Source organism: Stegostoma tigrinum, chromosome 1 (genome assembly GCF_030684315.1).
Source record: "Stegostoma tigrinum isolate sSteTig4 chromosome 1, sSteTig4.hap1, whole genome shotgun sequence".
Taxonomy (NCBI): domain Eukaryota; kingdom Metazoa; phylum Chordata; class Chondrichthyes; order Orectolobiformes; family Stegostomatidae; genus Stegostoma; species Stegostoma tigrinum.
In genome coordinates this window covers 168279330-168302106 of record NC_081354.1, presented here as the reverse complement: position 1 = coordinate 168302106, position 22777 = coordinate 168279330, and the positions used below count along the sequence as shown (strand labels likewise).

The 22777-nt window shown below is 44.7% G+C and overlaps 1 protein-coding gene across 2 annotated transcripts in view; it reads left to right on the top strand.

Annotated features, from left to right (window-relative positions):
- polr1a (RNA polymerase I subunit A) overlaps positions 1–22777 on the top strand; it is a 132284-nt gene that overhangs the window by 45577 nt on the left and 63930 nt on the right. For both annotated transcript variants that reach the window (XM_059650164.1, XM_059650156.1), the window contains exons 14-20: positions 29–220; positions 3564–3713; positions 7034–7217; positions 10212–10294; positions 12339–12497; positions 14802–14900; positions 18817–18969. In XM_059650164.1, the coding sequence (XP_059506147.1) occupies positions 29–220; positions 3564–3713; positions 7034–7217; positions 10212–10294; positions 12339–12497; positions 14802–14900; positions 18817–18969 (1020 nt within the window). The remainder of the gene's footprint in view (positions 1–28; positions 221–3563; positions 3714–7033; positions 7218–10211; positions 10295–12338; positions 12498–14801; positions 14901–18816; positions 18970–22777) is intronic.

Genomic DNA, 22777 nt, shown 5'->3' with positions numbered 1-22777 from the left:
CTGCTCATTGGTATTTTATTTCCTTTAGGATGGGAAACCTTTGGCAGGTTTAATCCAGGATCACATGGTTTCTGGCACCAGTATGACAATTCGTGGCTGTTTCTTCACCCGGGAACAGTACATGGAGCTTGTTTACCGAGGCCTTACGGATAAAAAGGGCCGGGTGAAGATTCTTCAACCCGCGGTGTTTAAACCATTTCCTCTCTGGACAGGAAAGCAGGTAATTCCGCTGACTATCAACCAGCTTATTGTAAATTACTGACTGGTAAGGTTCTAGTTAGTGCTGGGATGGTAAGCTGAGCTCACTTAGTGACAGTACAAAAAAAGTGAATACTGATGATTTATTTCAATGGGATGTCCTCGGTCAGAAAGTCTGACTGAGCACATAATGCAGTGGGTGATTTTTAAAATGTTTTTCTTAATTTATGTACGGCAAAACCTTGCTAACTGTTATTCAGATCCTTTGCAGCCTCTCAAGCCTATTCCACCATTCTTTTGGATCATTGGGATTGGTCTGCATCTAAATCTGCCCTGGCCCCTCAACCCCACTCTAAGAACGCTTTATACTGTTTCTGCGCACAATTTTGCTCCTTGCTAGCTACACTGATGATACTGTGGTTCACTACTTAACAATGAAACAACAGGTTTGAAAAAAGTAATCAAACATAGTAGGCACAGGATGCAAGGTTTGTGTCCGTTTTCGCAGAGAGGATGGGGTTGCTCCTGCTGTTTTCACTTGGCATTTTTCAGTTAACTTTCCAATTTCCTGCTGTCCTAATTTTTCAGTAGGATGGGTGATTGAAAGTATCTCCAGTGAGATGCACCCTTGAAATTATACCTGCCAGCAATATATAAACTCCTGGATACAGCTTCCACTCGGCTAGAGTGGCCAGGTTCACGTCACTCTCTGATCTGCAATGTAACTGTGCTACCTAATACAGTAATAATTTGCACTGTTCTAATTTGTAGTTTTGAAGAAAGATGTTGTCAAAATGGTCAGGTATGGCATCTTTTATTTATAGTCTGTCCACACAGGATGTACTTGATATATAATTTGATGTTAAGAGCTATATTAGAGAGAAAGATAGCCTCTATTCTTCCATAGCAAAGGTAGAAGAATTGCCTGATACAGAGAAGGATTAATGTGAGAAATTGGCTTGCCTCCTTTGTCAGATGGAGTTGACATCCAGAATGGGATGTGTGAAAGGAGTGTGCTATGGGTATCAATAGTGTAAACAGTGACACTGCCCCCTACCCCACCCTCCACCACTAGAAACTATGGATGTTAATTGAGGACAGTTTGGGCTGAGCTGTCAAATTATCCACAATCAGCAGAGCATTGAATCTGAACAAAAACCAAAAGAACAGCAGATGCTGCCAATCAGGAACAAAAACAGACACTGCTGGAAAAGCTGAGCAGTTCTGGCAGCATCTGTGAAGAAAAAATCAGAGTTAATGTTTCGGGTCCGGTGACCCTTCCTCAGAACTGATGGTGTTTGGGAAAATGACAATTTATATGTAGAAAATAGGGAGGGGGATGGGGTAGGAAGTAAACGATAGGATAAGGGATAGAGCCCGATGTGCGTGCGTGTGCACGCACGCACGAGAGAGAGAGCAGTTAGATAGACAAAGGGGTTGAATAGCTGTCAATGGGGACTGTTAATGACTAACAAAGGATAGTGTGCAATGGTGAGATATGTGATAACAAGGCCTAGTGTGTGGGTTAGGAGAGTTTAGGCCTTAAAATTATTGAACTCGATATTGAGTTCAGAGGGCTGCAAGGTCCCCAAGCAGAGCATGAGGTGTTGTCCTTCCAGTTTGAGTTGAGCTTCACTGGAATACTGCAGCAAGCCAGAGACAGAGATGTTGACCAGGGAACAGAGTGTTAAAATGGCAGGCAATTGTAAGCTCAGGGTCTTTTTTACAAGCAGAACGTAGATGTTCTTTGCTGCAGCTACCCTGTCTTTGCTTCATTTCCCCAACATAGAGGAGACCACATTGTGAGTGGCATATACAGTAGACCAGATTCTGGGAACTGCAGGAGAAGTGTTGCTTCACCTGGAAGGTATGTTTGGGCCCTGGGATAGTGGGGAGGGAGGAGGTAAATGGGCAGGTGTTGCGCCACTGCAACTTGCAGGGGGTGGTGCCGTGGGATTGTGGGGAGGTGTTGGGGGTGAAGGAAGAGTGGACCAGGGTGTTCCGGAGGGAATGATCCCTGCAGAAGGCAGTCAGGGGGTGGGGGTGGGATGTGTGTGAAATATGTGACTGGTGATGGCATATCGCTGGAGGTAGTGGAAATGTTGTCTGACGACCTTCTGGATGTGGATGCTGGTGGGATGGTAGGAAAGGACAAGGGGAACCCTACTGCTGTTGCGGGAGGGATGTTACATCCACTCTTCTTTCACTTCCAACGCTGACCCCACCTCCAGCCCTACGCCACATTTCCCTGCAACTGGCAAAGATACAACACCTGCTCATTTCCCTCCTCCCTCCCCAGTATCCTTCCAGGGGAAACAGCGCTTCACCTACACTTCCCAGAATCCAGTCTACTGCTTCACAGATAGTAGGAACTGCAGATGATGGAGAATCTGAGATAACAAAGTGTCGAGCTCTTCACCTTCTTATCTCCAGTCTACTGCATTTGCTGCTCACAGTGTGGTCTCCTCTACATTGGGAAAGTGAAGTGTAGACTGCGTGACTGCTTCACAGAACATCTACGTTCTGCTCACAAAAAAGATTTTGAGCTTCCATTTGCCTGCCACTTTAACACGCTATCCTGTTCCATGACCAACATCTCCGTCTCTCTGGCTTGCTGCAGTGTTCCAGTGAAGGTCAACTCAAGCTGGAAGAACAACACCTCATTTTCCACTTGAGGACCCTGCAGCTTCTGGACTCTATTGAGTTCAATCATTTTACGGCCTAAATTCTCCCATGTCCTAGTCCCCTACCCTGCACACCAGGTCTTGTTAACACATAGCCATAGCCTGCCATTACACACTACCCACAGTTCGCCATGAACAGTCCCCATTAACACCTATTCCTCCTCCTAGCCAGATCGTTATCAACTCCTTTGTCTATCTAACTTCACTTCTCTCTCTTTGGGCTCTATCCTATCATTTACTCCCCACCCCAATTCCCTCCCTAATTTCTGCATATAAGTCAACGTTTTCCCAGCTACCGTTGCTTCTGAGAAAGGGTCAACGGACCCGAAATGTGAACTCTGATTTTTTTTCTTCACAGATGCTGCCAGACCTGCTGAGCTTTTCCAGCAACTCTGTGTTGAAGCTAAGACTGAACAATACAAGGAAGCTGCGTCTTGGAATCATCACTGAGTTGAAGATTTCATCTTCAGTAAAGGAACAGGGAGATTTCTAACGGGGAAACTTATGTGCGTTTTAACCCTACTTGAACTGCAAGGGATAAAAATGTGTTTTAACTGACATGGCTTTGATGCCTTTGTTACTTCCTAATAATTGTATTAATGCTTTGCTATTTACTGAAGTGTACATAACTGGCTGGTCTTTTTTCTGTGCGGTATCAAAGACATTGCTGTTTTGTTATAGGTTGTTTCTACGTTGCTGATTAATATAACTCCCAAGGATCAAATACCATTGAACTTAATAGGGAAATCTAAAATCAGTGGCAAGGCTTGGGTTAGAGAAGCTCAACGCACGGTGGCAAATTTTGATCTGGAATGGATGTCCGAGTCCAAGGTATGTTATGTGTCTGTTGATTGTTCAGAATTGAATTTGGTACTTGTTTGTTATCTTCTCACCTTCTGTCCTGACTCAGATGGTTCTGTGCATATAGTGCATCTGTGGCAATTCTGAGAGTTTGGCAGTATGAGATTTAATGGATATTGGTTACATTGAGGGTTGAAGGATGCAACCAAGGTTTTTACCACAAGCATAGATTCTGCAATAGGCTTAATGCGTAGTGACCAGGAGTGGATAAAACAAGGTGATTTTTGTCCTTCTCCTCTTCCAATTCATCTGCCAGTTCTGAATGACTTCCCAGCTGAGATCAGTCAAGCTGACTCAAACAAGGATTGTTAGAGTAGGCTCTTGCTGATGTGTAGGGCTTGGCAATGATTTTCCCAACATGGTCACTGCTTGGTATTTGTGTTAGAATTTTGTTGTTGTACCCAAGTGGCATGATGTATCCAAAATATATAGATAGTAAAGTTATCTGCTAGACAATAATGACATTGAGATGCTCTGACTAGTATTCGTAGAAATTTTTATTGTGACAATCAATTTCATAAAGAAATAAATATTTAAATTGGGAGAGTTAGATGACTCCAGAGTTTTGGCATTGAGTTCTACCTTGTGGGAATGGAGTTGGTTCATCTTTTCAGGCATTCTGCTCGAGGCTCATCGCCCATTAATTCTTTATTTCACTGACTGCCTCTTAGTGCTATTGTGGATTAATTACTGGGATGCTTGTACCTAGGGAAATCCCAAAAGACCATTTAAAACATGGAAATTGAAATGTCAGTAAGTAGAAAACAGACTACCCTGCAGGGGCATTTGACAGCAGTCTTAACATGGATCAGGATTCTAATGTAACTTCTCTCTTATTTGGAGCTGAAATGTCAATTGATTTCTATACTTTTTAATATCGATTGAGGAGAAGCCGCTCCCTTGATCATTGTTGGAGGCAACCCATTAAAACACCCCATTGTATTTTCTTCAAAACTGACCTTAGAATTAGGGAGGCGGGGACGAGCTGGGCTCGTTTTGGGATGCGGTCGGGGAGGGGAGATTTGGAAGCTTGTGAAGTCCACATTGATACTATTGGGCTGCAAGGTTCCCAAGTGGAATATGAGTTGCTGCTCCTGCACCCTTTGGGTGGCATCGTTGTGGCACTGGAGGAAGCCCAGGATGGTCTTGTCGTCCAAGGGTTGGGAGGGGGAGTTGAAATGGTTCGTGACTGGGAGGTGCATTTGTTTGTCGCACACCGAGTGTAGGTGTTATGCAAAGCGGTCTCCAAGCCTCCACTTTGTTTCCCCGATGTAGAGGAGGCCACAACGGGAACAGTGGAGGCAGTATACCACATTAGCAGATGTGCAGGTGAACATCTGCTTGATGTGGAAAGACTTCTTGGGGCCTGGGATTGGGGTGAGGGGGGCCAGGTGTAGCACTTCCAGTGGTTGCAGGGAAAAGTGCTGGAGGTGGTGGGGAGTGTGGAGCGGACAAAGGAGTCACAGAGACAGTGGTCCCTCTGGAACGCAGATCGGGGTGAGGTTGGAAAAATGTCTTTTGTCGTGGGGTCAGATTGCAGATGGTGGAAGTGCCGGAGGGATGCATTGGATCCGGAGGTTGGTGTGGTGGTACGTGAGGACGAGGGGGATTCTGTTTTGGTTGTTGTTGGGAGGGGGTGTGAGGGATGAGTTGCAGGACATGTGAGAGACACAGTCGAGGGCGTTTTCGACCACTGTGGAGGCGAAGTTGCAGTCCTTGAAAAACGAGATCATCTGGAATGCCCACGAGCGGAATGCCTCATCTCGGGAGCAGATGCAGTGGAGGTGAAGGAATTGGGAGTAGGGGATGGCGTTTTTGCAGGAAGGTGGGTGGGAGGAGGTGTGTTCTAGGTAGCTGTGGGAGTCAGTAGGCTAGAAATGGATATTGGTTTCCAGGTGGTTGCCAGAGATGTAAACAGAGAAGTCTAGGAAGGAGAGAGGTATTGGAGATGGTCCAGGTGTACTTAAGATTGGGGTGGAAGGTGTTAGTCAAGTGGATGAACTGTTTGAGCTCCTCGTGGGCGTACAAGGTGGTGCTGATACAGTCGATGTAATGGAGGATGAGGTGGAAGATAGGGCCACTGTAGCTCTGGAAGAGGGATTGTTCCATGTAACCTACAAAGAGGCAGGCATAGCTTGGGCCCATGCGGGTACCCATGGCCACCCCCTTTGTAGGAAGTGGGAGGAATTGAAGGAGAAGTTAAGGGTGAGGCCAAGTTCAGCTAAGCGGATAAGGGTGTCAGTGGAGTGGGACTGGTCGGGCCTGCAGGACAGAAAGAAACAGAGAGGGCTTTTAGGCCATCTACATGGGGAATGCCAGTGTATAGATACTGGATGTCCATGGTAAAGATGAGGTATTGGGGACCAGGGAATTGGAAGTTTTGGAGGAGGTGGTAGGTTTGGTTGGTGTCACGGATGTCGGTGGAGAGTTCCTGAACCAAGGGAGAGAAAATGGAGTCAATATAAGTGGAGATAAGTTCAATAGGGGAGGAGCAGGCAGAGATGATGGGGCGACCAGGGCAGTCAGGTTTGTGGATTTTGGGAAGGAGAGAGAAACAGGCTTCATAAGCTTCAAAATCACCCCTGCTTGTCCCTGCCTCCCTAACCTGTGTGTCCACTTCTTCCACCTCAAGCTGCATCCCCAACACCTACCTACCAGCCTCATCCTGCCTCCTTGACCTGTCTGTCCTCCCTGGACTGATCTATCCTCACCCTGACTCCCCAACTGCACTCACCTTTACTGGTTCCATCCCCACCTCCTTTAATCTGTCTGTCTCCTCTCCACCTATCTGCTCCTTTATCCATCTTCTATCCGCCTTCCCCTCTCTCCCTATTTATTTCAGAATCCCCTTACTCTCCCCCATTTTTGAAGAAGGGTCCAGACCTGAAACGTCAGCTTTCTTGGTCCTCTGATGCTGCTTGGCCTGCTGTGTTCATCCAGCTGTACACCGTGTTACCTCTTATACTCATGCATGTTGTTTCTGTATTAAGGCTTTTGTTAAATTGGCACATGCATTTTCACAGTAATCCAGCAAGTAATTCTATGCAATGAACTGGGTGCAAATTACTGCAGATGCTGGGATCTGTATCGAAAATTAAAAGTGCTGGAGGTCACAGCCAGTCAGGTAGCATCCGTGGAGACAAGGCAAGCTAATGTTTTGACTTTGAAGAGTCATCATAAGCTTACTTTCTCTCCATGCCTGACCCACAGTGAGCTCCAGTAGTTTTTACTTTCAGTCTATCCGATGCATGTTTAATGTGTTTGTCCTTCATTTTCTTTTGGATGGACAGGTTGTCATTCTGGAAGGAGAGTTGCTGTGTGGTGTTCTGGACAAGGCGCATTATGGAAGCTCAGCCTATGGCTTGGTCCACTGCTGTCAGGAACTGTATGGTGGTGAGATAAGTGGAAAAGTACTCACCTGTCTGGCTCGTCTCTTCACTGCTTACCTTCAGCTGTATAGAGGATTTACTTTAGGTAACAGAGTATTGCTTACTTAGTCTTTGTCATGTTACCTTTTGTATTCAAATTTTATTTTAGATATATACGTTGAATAACAAAAACTTTGTTGAATGTGCCAACATGAAATTACATGGTCGTCAGGAAATTCCTTTGCATGGGCTGGTTAACTCCTGTCTGTACATAGATTGCTCATTCAGCTCCTTCCAGAGAAACGTGCAAAGGTTGAACTGTTCTTTTAGTCGGGCTGTGAAAGCTTTAAATGGAAAGAGATCAATGTTACATGGTTCACAACGAAATGTACCTCAATGTAACTCTTGTGTATAATTAGTCAATTGAGCACTGTCAAGTACATATTATTTACCTGAATTTCCTCAAGGCATTTGGGAAGGTTCCAAAAGTGAAGCTCTTAGTGCAGATCAAGGCATATGGAAATTGTAAATTAAACAGCTGGCTTGGGATAGAAGGCAGAGTGTGACAATCTTAGGCTCAGAAAGAATCAAAAGACTATTTGTACAAGTTTCTAGATTCTAATGAAATGGCTGCTTAAAGTTTTTTAAATATGTCTCAGATTATTATTTTTCTTGTATTCTCTAGGAAAGCAGATCTGATTTACAACAACATTATCCATTAATGTTAGGACAAGCAGTTGGGACCTGCAATCCGCCATAGTTGAAACAGTGATCAAATCATGTGCTGTTGGCATTGATATGATCTGTGCTGACTGAACCACCAACAGAGTTAAGCTGTGCTTCCCAAAAAAAATTCACCACCACCACCATGGCAAGTTGTAGCCAGAGGTGTAGATCGTGATGAGTGATGATAATTGCTCCAATTTATTTCCATTACATGATTCAGCAGACATCTCTCCCACTGTTACTGCTCATTGACTTGTGTTGGAAGTATTTACAAGTTGATTGTCAGCCAGGTTGGGCAGTTTTGAATGAAACTTCTTTGAGCATTAAAGAGCTGAGCACTCGAAGAGTGCATATGCTGGAAAACAGAAACAAAAGCAGATATTACTGGAAAAACTGAGGTCTGGCAGCAACCGTGGAGAGAATTGAGAGTAAATGTTTTGGGACCATTGACTGTCTTTTAGAACTGATCTTCGCGAGGAAAAGTTTGGTATATATTTTGAAGATGGGGTGTGGGTAGGGGGTAGGAGTAAATGATGATTGGAGTTGAAGCCCGTAGAGAGAGAGAAACAGTTGTGCTGACAAGTGGGTAAAGATCACTCTGGGAGAATCAAGACCATTAGTGGCTGACAATGGGTTGTTTGTGGTAATAGCCCACGATGATGACAAGGTCTAGAGTGTGTGGGTTGGGGTAAGGGCATGGGGAAAAATTGAGCCCTGAAGGCGGCAGGGCCCTCAAGTGGAAAATGAGGTGCTGTTCTTCCAGCTTGTGCTGAGCTTCACTGGAGCATTGCAGCAGACCTGAAACATAGATGTTGGCCAGGCAGCACAATGGTGTGTTGAAGTAGCAGGAAGCTTTGAGCCATTTTTGCAGACAGAATGCAGGTGTTTTGCAAAGTGTTCACCAGTCTGTGTTTTGCCTCCTCAAAGTAGAGCAATACACTTCATGAGCAGTAAATACAGCAGACTAGATTGAGTGAAGCGATACTGGATCTGAAACGTTAGCTCTGATTTTTGTTCACAGATGCTGCCAGACCCGCTGAGCTTTTCCAGCATTTTCAGTTCATGATTCTGATTTACAGCATCCTCTGTTCTTTTGGCTTTTAATTGAGTGAAGTGCAGGTAAATCATTGCTTCACCTGTTTGTGGCTGGGTTTACGGATGGTGAGGAAGAAGGAAGTAAATGGACAAGTGTTGCACCTTCTGCAACTGCATGGGAAGGTGCCATGGAGGTGTGGAGAGGTGTTGGGAGTAAAGGAGGGATGGACTAAGGCATCCCAGAGGAAATAGTTCTGCTGCTGACATGGAGGGAAAGGGAATGTGTGTCTGGTGGTAACATCCTGCTGGAAGTGGTGAAAATGGAGGTTAATGGTCCTTTGCATATGAGTGCTAGTGTGATCATGGGACTCTATTGCTGTTGTGGGAGGGAAGAGAAAGGGTGAGGGACTGAATTGTAGAAATTTGATCAGACCTGAATGAGTACCCTGTCAACTGCCGTGGAAGAGAGTCCTTGGTTGAGGAAGAAGTAGACAGTTTGGAAGCCCTATTGTCAAAGCTGGCATCACTGGAACAAATGTAGTAGAGAAACTGGGAGAATGGAATTAGCATCTTTACAAGAAGCAGTGTGAGGTTGTATGGTCAAGGTAACTGGGTTTGTAGTGAATATTGGTGGCCAGCCTAACTCTTGAAATGGAAACAGAGATTCCCAAGAAGGGAGGAGCCCGAGATGGACAGGTGAAGTGGAGAGCTGGGTAGAAATTGCAAGTGAAATAGATAAACTTTTCCAATTCTGGGTGAGACAGAAGCAGCACTAATGATGTAACTGATGTAACAGAGAAAGACTCATTGGTTGGGGGTGGGGGTGGGGTGCCAGAGTAGGACTGGAATAAGGAATGTTCAACATACCCCACAAAGAGACGAGTATTACTGGGGCATGTGCTGGTGCTCTTGACCATTAAGTTTGGGATTGGCACTTGATCCTGGAGTTCTGGCTCAGAGACAGGAATGCTACCCACTGTGCCACAAGATTTCAAACGGAAGGTTAGACATTCAAAATAATTTGACAACTTAAAATCTTGCTTTTTACACAAAGGTTAACAGGTTCTTTTTTGGAGGTAAGAGAGTAACCTTTTCTGAGGAAGGGTCTCTGGATCCGAAATGTTAACTCTGATTTAACTCCACTGATGCTGCCAGACCTGGTGAGCTCTTCCAGCAATTTCTGTTTTTGTTAATCTTTATGAAGTTGTTTTAGTTCAAATATATTTTGAACATTTAAAAAGACTACCACACTGGTAGAAGGAATATTTATCAAGTGACTATACGTGAAAGGTTTTGTTCAAACATGTAAATGTTTGCTAAATGTGATTTTTCATATTAGATGTTGAAGATATTCTAGTGAAGCCCAAGGCAAATCTGAAGAGGCAGAAAATCATTGAAGAGTCAACGCAGTGTGGAGCCAAGGTAAAGATGCCATTAATTTATAATTATGCAAGAAGCTAAAATAATAGTGTGCTTGGTCTGTATCTCATGTTTTAAAATTCCAAACCAAATCAAAAGTGACAGTAAAGGAGCCATGTTGTGAGGTAGGCTTATGGCCAGGAAGTTGCCTTTTAGATGCTAAAAAAGAGTGAATTTCCTTTTGTGTAACTTGAAGGGGTTGGAGAGATGGAGAGAGACAAAATGCCAGGAAAATGACCGTTTCACTTACTGGCATTCAAAAAGTCAGTGTGTGGACATGTTGTGTCAAATGCCCTCTTGTGGTGGAACAATTCTACGACTTCTGTGTTTTGTAAATTTGAAGGGTTTGAATATTTGACCAGGGCATGCTTAGTAAGTTTGTGGATGACACTGAAATAGGTGGACAGTGAGGAAAGTTATGAGGAAATGTAGCCAAATCTTGAACAGTTGGGGAAGTGGGCCAAGAAATGGCAAATGTGGTTTAATATAGTTAAGTGTGAAGTGTTGCATTTTGGAAAGGCAAGTCAAGGTAGGAGTTTTACGGTGAATGGTGGGGCCTTAAGGAGTGTAGTGGAAGACAGAGACCTTGGAGTTCAGGTGCACGGTTCTCTGAAAGTGGAGTCACAGGTAGACGGGGCAGTGAAGAAGGCTTTTGGCACACTGACATTTATCAGTCATGGCATTGGGTACAGAAGTCGGGAAGTTATGTTGCAGTTGTAAAGGACATTGCTGAGGCCACACTTGGAATATTGTGTTCAGTTTTGGTCACCTTGCTATAGGAAGGATGTTACTAAACTGGAAAGAGTGCAGAAGAAATTTACAAGGATGTTGCCAGGACTTGAGGGACTGAGTTAAAGGGAGAGGTTGGACGAGGTAGGGCTTTTCTCTTTAGAGCATAGGAGACTGAGAAGGTATCTTTAGTGGCATGGACAGGGTGAATGCACTCAGTCTTTTTCCCAGAGTTAAGGAATCAGGGCGAGCAAGCATCAGTTTAAGGCAAGAGGGGAAAGAATACATGGGAACCTGAGAGGCAACTTAATTACGCAGCAGGTGGTACGCATGTGGACTGAACTGCCAGTGGAAGTGACTGAGGCGGGTACATTAACAACATTTAAAAGGCATTAAACGAGTACATGGGATGGGAAAGGCTTAGAAAGATATGGGCCAAGTGCAGGGAAATGAAGTTGGCGTGCATGGACATTTTGGTCATCCTAGACCTGTTTGGGCCAAAGGGCCTGCCTTCATTCTGTAGGACTCTATGATTTCATGGCTTAGATGGCTAAATTGGGAAGAGTCTGTTTAGACTTGCTACTTTTCCTTGACGAGAAAAGTTGCAGGGATGATCTTATCAGAGTGTTTAAAATGTGAAAAGTACTTGAAGATAACAAGATGTACAGCTGGATGAACACAACAGGCCAAGCAACATCAGAGGAGCAGGAAATTTCTGAAGAAGGGTCTAGACCCGAAACGTCAGCTCTCCTGCTCCTCTCATGCTGCTTGGCCAGCTGTGTTTGTTCAGTTTTATGTCTTGTCATCTCAGACTGTCCAGCCTCAGCAGTTCCTACTAACTCTCTGAAAGAATTTGAAGGTTATTTCCTCTCCTGTTCCTCCACGAGAGGAAGATCCTGATGACCTTCTTAGTTCAAGAGAATGCAAGCCAAATTTATGCAATCTAGCATCAGCATAACCCTTCATTCTGGTATCAGTGTGGTGAAGCTATGCTTCATCCTTCATGCTCACTTAATTCACCCACACTACTGTTCAGTACTAGAAATTGAACTGCAGTCGTGAAAACTTAGACCGTATTCAAAATGGGATCAAACAAAGGCACAGGAACTACTCATCAGCACCATAAACACAGCAGGAAGATTTTTTTATGCATCTGATAAAAACATGGAAATGTAGATTTTGCTGACAGTTCAAAACAACCGTTTTCTTTGCTATTGAGTGTAAACAACATTCCGCATGATGGGTTTTATTATTGCGGATGTTTAACACAAATATTGATAAATAAGTTGTTTCAGGTATGAGAGTTTTTTTCCCACAGGCTGTCCGAAAAGCTTTTAACTTACCAGAGTCTGCCTCGTGTGATGAAGTTCGGGACAAATGGCAGAATGCTCACCTCAGTAAAGATCCCAAGGACATGAATGTGGTGGATTTGAAATATAAGGAAGAAGTGAATTTATACAACAACCAAATTAACAAGGTCTGAAATGAAACGACTTAATAGTTTATTAATTTTTTTGTCAATGGCAAATACCTGTAATGGTGGAGGCAACAGAAATGGTATCAGTGTGGTAACAGAAATGACTGTTTACGAATCTAACTGCAATGCGGATCAATACTTCTGCATGACGTGGATTGAACTAGTTCAAGAAGTTGATTCACCACCACCTTTGCAGAGGCAATTAGGGATGAATAACAAATACTGACCTCATTAGCAAGAGCCATACCCTATGAAAGAACAATTCAAATTAAACACATTTCTGTAAACCTGTTCCATGCTGCTTGCTGGCTGTTTTTGTTTCTTCATTCATGAGGTGTGGGTGTCACTGACTTGACCAGTAATTATTACCTGTACCTAATTAGCTTTGAGAAAGTGGTGATAAGCTGCCTCCTTGAATTACTGAAGCCCACTTGCTGTAAGTAGACTCAAATATGCTATTGGGGCAAGAATTCCAAGATTTTGATGACTCCCAGTTCTTTGATGGAATGCGTCAGACATGCAGTGAAATTTCATCTTTTGTATGTCAAAATGTACGCTGAACCTCAGCTTCAAACGAGAACCCTATGAGCAGGAAGCAGGCTGTTCGGTCCTTTTGAGCATGCTCCTCTTTTCAATAAGATCATGGCATCTCGGATTCTACATTCCTGCCTTTCCCGAATAATCTTTCATCCCCTTCATTGAACAAGTCTATCTACTTCTACCTTAAAAATATTCAAGCTCTCACCAGCTTTCAGGAAGTCTATTCCAAAGATTCATGACACTTCAAGAAAAAAGTTTCAACAGGTTTCTGTTTTAAATATAGGCGGCACTTGATTTTTAGTGGTGCCAGCTCAAAATTCTCCCCAGAAAGAAAACATCCTTTGATCCGCTGTGTCAAGACTCTTCAGGATCTTGTATATTTCTATCAAATTGCTTCTTACTCTTCTAAACTTCACATACAAGCTCAGACTGTCCAACTTGTCACCTTAAGTAAACCGACTCATTCCAGATATCAGTCTGGCAAAGCTTCTGTGAACTTCTTCCAACCATTTAAAGACCATAAGATATAGGAGCCGAATTAAGGCATTTGGCCCATCAAGCCTGCACCACTATTCAATCGTGGTTGATATGTTTCTCCATCTCATTCTCCCTGTAACCCTTGATCTCCTTAGCAATCAAGAACCTATCTATCTCTGTCTTAAATACACTAAATGACCTGGCTGCCACATCCATCTGTGGCAATGAGTCCCAAAGATTAACCGCATTCTGGCTAAGGAAATTCCTACTGATCTCAGTTCTAAAGGGTCATCTGTTCGTACTGAGGCTGTGCCTCAGGCCCTAGACTCCTCTCCTTGTGGAAACATCTTCTGTCTGTCCACACTTTCTGTATTTTGTAAGTATCAATTACTTTACCTCTCATCCTTCTAAGCTCCATCAAGGACAGATCTAGGATCCTCAACCACTCCTCATATGATAAGCCCTTCATTCCTGGGATCAATCTTGTAAATCTCCTCTGGATCCGTTTCAAAACATTTTTTTTTCAGATATGGGGCCCAGAGCCACACTCAATGTCCCAAATGCAGTCTGACTGTTGCCTAGATTGGTTGTGGGATAAAAATGATCTTTTATTTTCTGGAGTTTAGCAAAAGGAGAGTTCATCTTATTGAACCTTAAATGTTTTGAGGGACTGACAGGCTGGTGCTTTTGGCTGGAACGTCTAGATCTAGTAGACACAGTTTCAGGCTAAGAGCTGAGCCATTTAAGACCAAGATGAATGGAAATTTCTTCACAGTTGTGAATTTTTCCTTCATAGCTCCAGAAGGCTGCAGCGGCTCATTTTTGGAGTGTATTGAAGACACATTAATGATTCTTGGACTCAAAGGGAATTGAGAGATGTTGAGAAACCGGGAAAGTGGAATTAATATTGGTCATTAACCATGATCGTTTGGATAGTGAAGCCCACTCAAGAAATTATGCGGCTGACATGCTCATGTTTCGTGCTTCTTGTATATAATAATATTGTTTGAGGCAGTAATCCAGTTATGACTGCTTGTGATTAATTGAACATTTGGTCTAACTGGAGTTGGGGGCGAAACCTCTAGTCTTATTCATCTAATTGCACACATTTGTTGTGTCATTTTTCTGACAGAAGCAACCATTTTCATCCTATCCAAATCAGTTACCTTACTTGTACAAAAAGGGAGTTGTACTCCTTGCACTTGTCACACGAATATTCTCTTTTGTGATTGCAGATTTTATTTATTCTTCCATCAATGTACGTTCTGTGTTTGCTTTGATTGGCAGGTATGTATGCCCCTGGGCCTTCATAGACGATTTCCAGACAATAACTTGCAACTCATGGTGCAGTCTGGTGCCAAAGGTTCAACTGTTAATACGATGCAGGTAATTTTTTTTTCTAGAGCTGCCAAGCAATTTTATGCTAAATGTGCATGTGAACCTCTTATATAAGGTCCAAACAATGATTAAATGAATCTATTTGAATTTTTTTGTATAAGTCAGAAGCATGATGCATAAGGAAGTATCAATGAAAATTGTGATCAGAGATAATGGGAACTGCAGATGCTGGAGAGTCTGAGATAACAAAGTGTGGAGCTGGATGAACACAGCAGACCAAGCAGTGTCTTCGGAGCACAAAAGCTGACGTTTAGGGCCTAGACTCGTCATCACTAAAAGGTGGTTTGGTGCTCGGGGGTGGGGTCATGATTAAGGGGGTAGTAGGAGGAGGTGACGGAAAGCTGGCGTCTGGCCTCAGCTCGAAACGTCAACTTTTGTGCTCCCAAGACGCTGCTTGGCCTGCTGTGTTCATCCAGCTACACAGTTAGACAATTTCCACTGAGATAACAGTGTTGAATTCTCGTACAATTTAAAAAGGCTTTGCATGAGGAAATATTGAAGAAAATGAGGGGACATACAATTGGAGGTAACCTTATGATATGAATCACTAATTGATTAGAGAGCACAGGGAATTTGGATAAAGGATTTGCTGACTGATTGGCAGAGTGTGATAATCAGAGTTCCTTAATGTTCCCGTACTGGGGACTTAGCTATTTTATGATTTATTAATGACTTTGATGGATTGGATTTGGATATCCATGCTTGAAGTCCATATCAAATTAGGGGGCATTGTATGTTTAATAGGAAATGATGTATGATTACAAAAGAACATAGACAAACTAAATGAGTGGGCTTGAGCTCAACAGCTGGAGCACAGTGTGCAAAGTCAATGATCATTCGCTTTGTAACTGACACAGGGAAATGAGAAACATTTCTCAATAGAGAGCAACTAGAGGCTGTGGAAGAACAAAATGATTAGGATGTCTCCGTGCGCAGATCGCAATGGACAGCCTAATTTTGCATAGAACCCTGTAAATCAACCAAGAGAAATAGGAAAGGAAGAAAATGAAAAGAACTGCCTTTCAGAACATAGAACATAGAACATAGAACAGTACAGCACAGAACAGGCCCTTCAGCCCACAATGTTGTGCCGACCATTGATCCTCATGTAGGCACCCTCAAATTTCTGTGACCATATACATGTCCAGCAGTCTCTTAAATGACCCCAATGACCTTGCTTCCACAACTGCTGCTGGCAACGCATTCCATGCTCTCACAACTCTCTGCGTAAAGACCCCGCCTCTGACATCCCCTCTATACTTTCCACCAACCAGCTTAAAACTATGACCCCTCGTGCTAGCCATTTCTGCCCTGGGAAATAGTCTCTGGCTATCAACTCTATCTATGCCTCTCATTATCTTGTATACCTCAATTAGGTCCCGTCTCCTCCTCCTTTTCTCCAATGAAAAGAGACCGAGCTCAGTCAACCTCTCTTCATAAGATAAGCTCTCCAGTCCAGGCAGCATCCTGGTAAACCTCCTCTGAACCCTCTCCAAAGCATCCACATCTTTCCTATAATAGGGCAACCAGAACTGGACGCAGTATTCCAAGTGCGGTCTAACCAAAGTTTTATAGAGCTGCAACAAGATCTCACGACTCTTAAACTCAATCCCCCTGTTAATGAAAGCCAAAACACCATATGCTTTCTTAACAACGCTGTCTACTTGGGTGGCCATTTTAAGGGATCTGTGTATCCGCACACCAAGATCCCTCTGTTCCTCCACGCTGCCAAGAATCCTATCGTTAATCCTGTACTCAGCTTTCAAATTCGACCTTCCAAAATGCATCACCTCGCATTTATCCAGGTTGAACTCCATCTGCCACCTCTCAGCCCATCTCTGCATCCTGTCAATGTCCCGCTGCAGCCTACAACAGCCCTCTACACTGTCAACGACACCTCCGACCTTTGTGTCGTCTGCAAACTTGCTGACCCGTCCTTCAATTCTCTCGTCCAAGTCATTAATAAAAATTACAAACAGTAGAGGCCCAAGGACAGAGCTCAGTGGAACCCCACTCACCACTGACTTCCAGGCAGAATATTTTCCTTCTACTACCACTCGCTGTCTTCTGTTGGCCAGCCAATTCTGTATCCAAGCAGCTAAGTTCCCCTGTATCCCATTCCTCCTGACCTTCTGAATGAGCCTACCATGGGGAACCTTATCAAATGCCTTACTGAAGTCCATATACACCACATCCACAGCTCGACCCTCATCAACTTTTCTAGTCACATCCTCAAAAAACTCGATAAGGTTTGTAAGGCATGACCTACCCCTCTCAAAGCCGTGTTGACTGTATTTGATCAAGCCATGCTCTTCCAGATGGTCATAAATCTTAACCCTCAGAATCCTTTCTAACACCTTGCAGACGACAGACGTGAGACTTACCGGTCTATAATTGCCGGGGATTTCCCTATTTCCTTTCTTGAAGAGAGGAATTACATTTGCCTCTCTCCAGTCCTCAGGTACGACTCCAGTGGAGAGCGAGGATGCAAAAGATCTTCGCAAGTGGCAAAGCAATTGCATTTCTCGCTTCCCAAAGCAGCCGAGGACAAATCTGATCCGGGCCTGGCGACTTGTCAATCTTAATGTTTGACAAAATTTTCAGCACATCAGCTTCCTCTATCTCTATCCATTCCAGCATGCACACCTGCTCTTCAAAGGTTTCATTCACGACAAAGTTCGTTTCTTTCGTAAAGACAGAAGCAAAAATCTCATTTAGGGCTTCCCCTACCTCCTCAGGCTCCACACACAAGTTCCCTATGCTATCCCTGATCGGCCCTACTCTTTCTTTGATCATTCTCTTATTCCTCAAGTAAGTGTAAAATGCCTTTGTGTTTTCCCGGATTCCTTCTGCCAAGCCTTTCTCGTGCCCCCTCCTGGCTCTCCTCAGACCATTTTTGAGCTCCTTCCTTGCCTGCATGTAATCCTCTCTAGCTGAACTTGACCCTAGCTTCCTCCACCTTATGTAAGCTACCTTCTTCCTTTTCACAAGAAGCTCCACCGCTCTCGTCATCCAAGGTTCCTTTATCTTACCCCTTCTTGCCTGTCTCAGAGGGACATATTTACTCATCACTCCCAACAACTGCTCCTTAAACAGTCTCCACATGTCTATAGTTCCCTTACCATGGAACAACTGCTCCCAGTCCATGCTTCCTAACTCATGTCTAATTGCATCATAGTTTCCTCTTCCCCAATTAAATATCCTCCCATTTTGCCTAATCCTCTCCTTCTCCATAGCTATGTAGAATGTGAGGCAGTTATGGTCACTATCACCAAAATGCTCTCCCACCACAAGATCTGATACCTGCCCTGGCTCGTTTCCAAGCACCAAGTCTAGAATGGCCTCTCCCCTCGTCGGCCTGTCAACGTACTGCGTTAGGAAACCCTCCTGAACACACCTTACAAAAACAGCTCCATTCAAATCTTCTGCTCGAAGGAGGTTCCAATCAATATTAGGAAAGTTAAAGTCACCCATTACAACAACCTACTGCGTCCACACTTTTCCAAAATCTGTCGACCTATGCTTTCTTCAATCTCCCTGCTGCTATTGGGGGGCCTGTAGTAAACCCCTAACGAGGTGACTACTCCCTTGCTGTTCCTAATTTCCACCCATACTGACTCAGTAGGCAGATCTTCCTCGACAATGGAAGCTTCTGTAGCTGTGAACGTTGAGAAATGCTTTACCTGATGAATTTGCTCACTGTTGTAGTAGAGTAAACTAATAGAAGGCAACAAACATGACTTGTCATTCTGAGCTAGCTCTAATCCAAGGCAGTTTTGTTAACATTTAAATAGTTAAAGCATTTTTAATTTGCAATGCAAAAACAAACTAAATCTGTTTCTGTCTGCGATTCTCATTAAGCAGTAAAAATTGTGTCACAGGTAAATTTTTCTTTTGTTTCCAGATTTCATGCCTCCTTGGTCAGATTGAACTAGAAGGAAAACGTCCTCCGCTGATGCCATCTGGGAAATCATTGCCCTGTTTCCAACCTTATGACTTCACTCCACGTTCAGGTGGTTTTGTTACTGGCCGATTCCTCACTGGTATTAGTCCTCCGGTATGCAGACATATAATTCTTAAGAAAGTTTTTGGCAATATTTACATTACTGTCAAGTTAAAAGAGCTCATTTAGATAAGCTCTGTTTCATTTTTATTCTACCAGAGGATGTGGATGGTACTAGCTTAGCCCAGCATTTATTGCCTATCCCTAAATTCCCTTGAGGATGTGATGGTGAGTTGCCTCTTGAACCGCTGCAGTCTGTGTGCTGAAAGTAGACCCACAATGCTGTAGGGGGGGAAATTTCAATATTTTTGACACGATGACACTGATGGAATGACAATATATTTCCAAGTCAGGATGGTGAGTGGTTTGGAGGGGAACTTGCAGGTGGTGGTGTTCCTATGCATCTGCTGCCCTTGTCCTTCTCGGTGAAAATGGTCGTGGGTTTCGAAGGTATTGTATATAGATGCGATGCATCTGGTAATGGGCACATACCACTGATAGTGAGTGTCTGTTTAGAGGCTGGATGTTTGTCACTTGTCAGCCCAAGTCTGGGCGTTGCATTGCATTTGGACATGGGCTACTTCAGTATCTCAGGAATCGTGAATGGTGCTGAACGTTGTGTAATCATCACTGAATATCTGCATTTCTGACCTGTTGATGAGGGAAGGCCATTGAAGCAGCTGAAGGTGGTTGGGCCTGCGACACAACTCCGAGGAACTCGTGTTGAGATGACTGACCTTCAGCAGGCCTAACTAGCTTCCTGTGTGCCAGGCAGCATTCCCTTGAATTTTCTTAATGTCTACACAGGCTTCAGAGATCGGTTCATGGCAGTGATATCTGAAAATGGACGGCAGTACCATGATCGATGTGAGTGGAAGGGCTGTGTATGCACGTGGCAATGTAGCTTAGAGGTGGAACTCCAATCAACGGTGAGTTTTCTCCCTGATTCCCATTGACTATGGTTTTGCCAGGACTCCTTGATGCCACATTTGATCAGTTACACTCTTGATGCCAAGGGCTGTCGCTTTCACCTCATCTTTGTCCGTGTTTGAACCAAGACTGTAATGAAGTCAGGAGCTGAAAGGCCCCGGTGGAACCCAGACAGTGAGCAGGTGCTGCTTGACAGCATTGTTGATAACACCTTCCATCACTTTACTGGTGATAGGGCGGTAATTGGCCAGGTTGGCTCTGTCATGCTTTTTGTGTAGGACATAACTGGGTAATTTTCACATTGTTGGGTAGCTGCTCGTGTAATAGCTATACTGGAAAAGCTTGGCTATGCTATGGCAAGTTCTGAAGCACAAATCTTCAGTACTATTTCTGGACCATTGCCAGGGCCCATGGCCTTTGCAGTGTCTAGTGCCTCCAATCATGTCTTGATATTACATGGAGTGAATCAAATTGGATGAAGCCTAGCATTTGTGATGCTGAGAACCTTAGGAGGAGACCGAGAAGGCTCATTCACGCAAGCATTTCTTGTTGAAGATTGTTGCTAATGCTGCACCTTTATCTTTTGCACTGATTTGTGGGCTCTCCCATTATTGAGAATGGGGCTATCCTTGAAACCACCTCCTCATGAGTTGTTTAATCATCCTCCACTGTTCATGACTGGAAGTGGGAGGGCTGCATACCCTAGATTTGCTCTGTAGGTTGTGGGATTGCATATATATTACTAGCTGCTAATGCACTTTAGCATGCAAGTGGTCCAGTGTTGTAGACTCACCATGTCGACCGATTGTTTTGGCAATATCTGATACGCCAGTGGCATGCCCTCCTGTACTCTACGTTGAACCAGGGTTGATCCTTTGGCTTGGTGGTAATGGTAAAGTGGGGGATTTTTTGGGCGCTCAGCTTCATCCAGTTTGATTGGAGTTATACCTCTAAGCTACATTGCCATGTGCATATACAGCCATTCCACTCACGTCATGGTACTGCCGTCCATTTTCAGATATCACTGCCATAAACCGATCTCTGAAGCCTGTGTAGCCATTAAGAAAATTCAAGGGAATGCTACCTGGCACACAGGAAGCTAGTTAGGCCTGCTGGAGGTCAGTCATTTCAACAGGAGTTCCTCTGAGTCGTGTCGCAGGCCCATTAACCTTCAGCTGCTAGTCCATTTCAGTTTATGGGGTGAATGAAACCAAGGAATTGATAGTGGAGGATTCAGCAGTAGAAATCCCATTGGGGTCAAGGAGCATTTGGTCAGTTCCCTCTTGTTGATTCCAGACCACAAGCAGTGGGTTGACTATTCACTACCTTCTGTAATTATGTAGAAAGCCAATTGGCTCAAGGGTTAATTGGGATAGGCAATAAAGTGCTGCTCACATCCTATTAAAAAAGATGCAAAAGTGATTTAAGTTTTATTGTTAGATAATAAAATGTGAGGCTGGATGAACACAGCAGGCCAAGCAGCATCTCAGGAGCACAAAAGCTGACGTTTCGGGCCTGGACCCTTCATCAGAGAGGGGGATGGGGACAGGGAACTGGAATAAATAGGGAGAGAGGGGGGGAGGCGGACCGAAGATGGAGAGTAAAGAAGATAGGTGGAGAGAGTATAGGTGGGGAGGTAGGGAGGGGATAGGTCAGTCCAGGGAAGACGGACAGGTCAAGGAGGTGGGATGAGGTTAGTAGGTAGATGGGGGTGCGGCTTGGGGTGGGAGGAAGGGATGGGTGAGAGGAAGAACCGGTTAGGGAGGCAGAGACAGGTTGGACTGGTTTTGGGATGCAGTGGGTGGGGGGGAAGAGCTGGGCTGGTTGTGTGGTGCAGTGGGGGGAGGGGACGAACTGGGCTGGTTTAGGGATGCAGTAGGGGAAGGGGAGATTTTGAAACTAGTGAAGTCCATATTGATACCATTAGGCTGCAGGGTTCCCAGGCGGAGTATGAGTTGCTGTTCCTGCAACCTTCGGGTGGCATCATTGTGGCAGTGCAGGAGGCCCATGATGGACATGTCATCTAGAGAATGGGAGGGGGAGTGGAAATGGTTTGCCTCTCCCATTCCCCCCCCATTCTCTACGCAAACCATTTCCACTCCCCCTCCCATTCTCTACGCAAACCATTTCCACTCCCCCTCCCATTCTCTACGCAAACCATTTCCACTCCCCCTCCCATTCTCTACGCAAACCATTTCCACTCCCCCTCCCATTCTCTACGCAAACCATTTCCACTCCCCCTCCCATTCTCTACGCAAACCATTTCCACTCCCCCTCCCATTCTCTACGCAAACCATTTCCACTCCCCCTCCCATTCTCTAGATGACATGTCCATCATGGGCCTCCTGCACTGCCACATTGATGCTACCCGAAGGTTGCAGGAACAGCAACTCATATTCCGCCTGGGAACCCTGCAGCCTAATGGTATCAATGTGGACTTCACCAGTTTCAAAATCTCCCCTTCCCCTACTGCATCCCTAAACCAGCCCAGTTCATCCCCTCCCCCCACTGCACCACACAACCAGCCCAGCTCTTCCCCCCCCCCCACCCACTGCATCCCAAAACCATTCCAACCTGTCTCTGCCTCCCTAACCGGTTCTTCCTCTCACCCATCCCTTCCTCCCACCCCAAGCCGCACCCCCATCTACCTACTAACCTCATCCCACCTCCTTGACCTGTCCGTCTTCCCTGGACTGACCTATCCCCTCCCTACCTCCCCACCTATACTCTCTCCACCTATCTTCTTTACTCTCCATCTTCGGTCCGCCTCCCCCTCTCTCCCTATTTATTCCAGTTCCCTGTCCCCATCCCCCTCTCTGATGAAGGGTCCAGGCCCGAAACGTCAGCTTTTGTGCTCCTGAGATGCTGCTTGGCCTGCTGTGTTCATCCAGCCTCACATTTTATTATCTTGGATTCTCCAGCATCTGCAGTT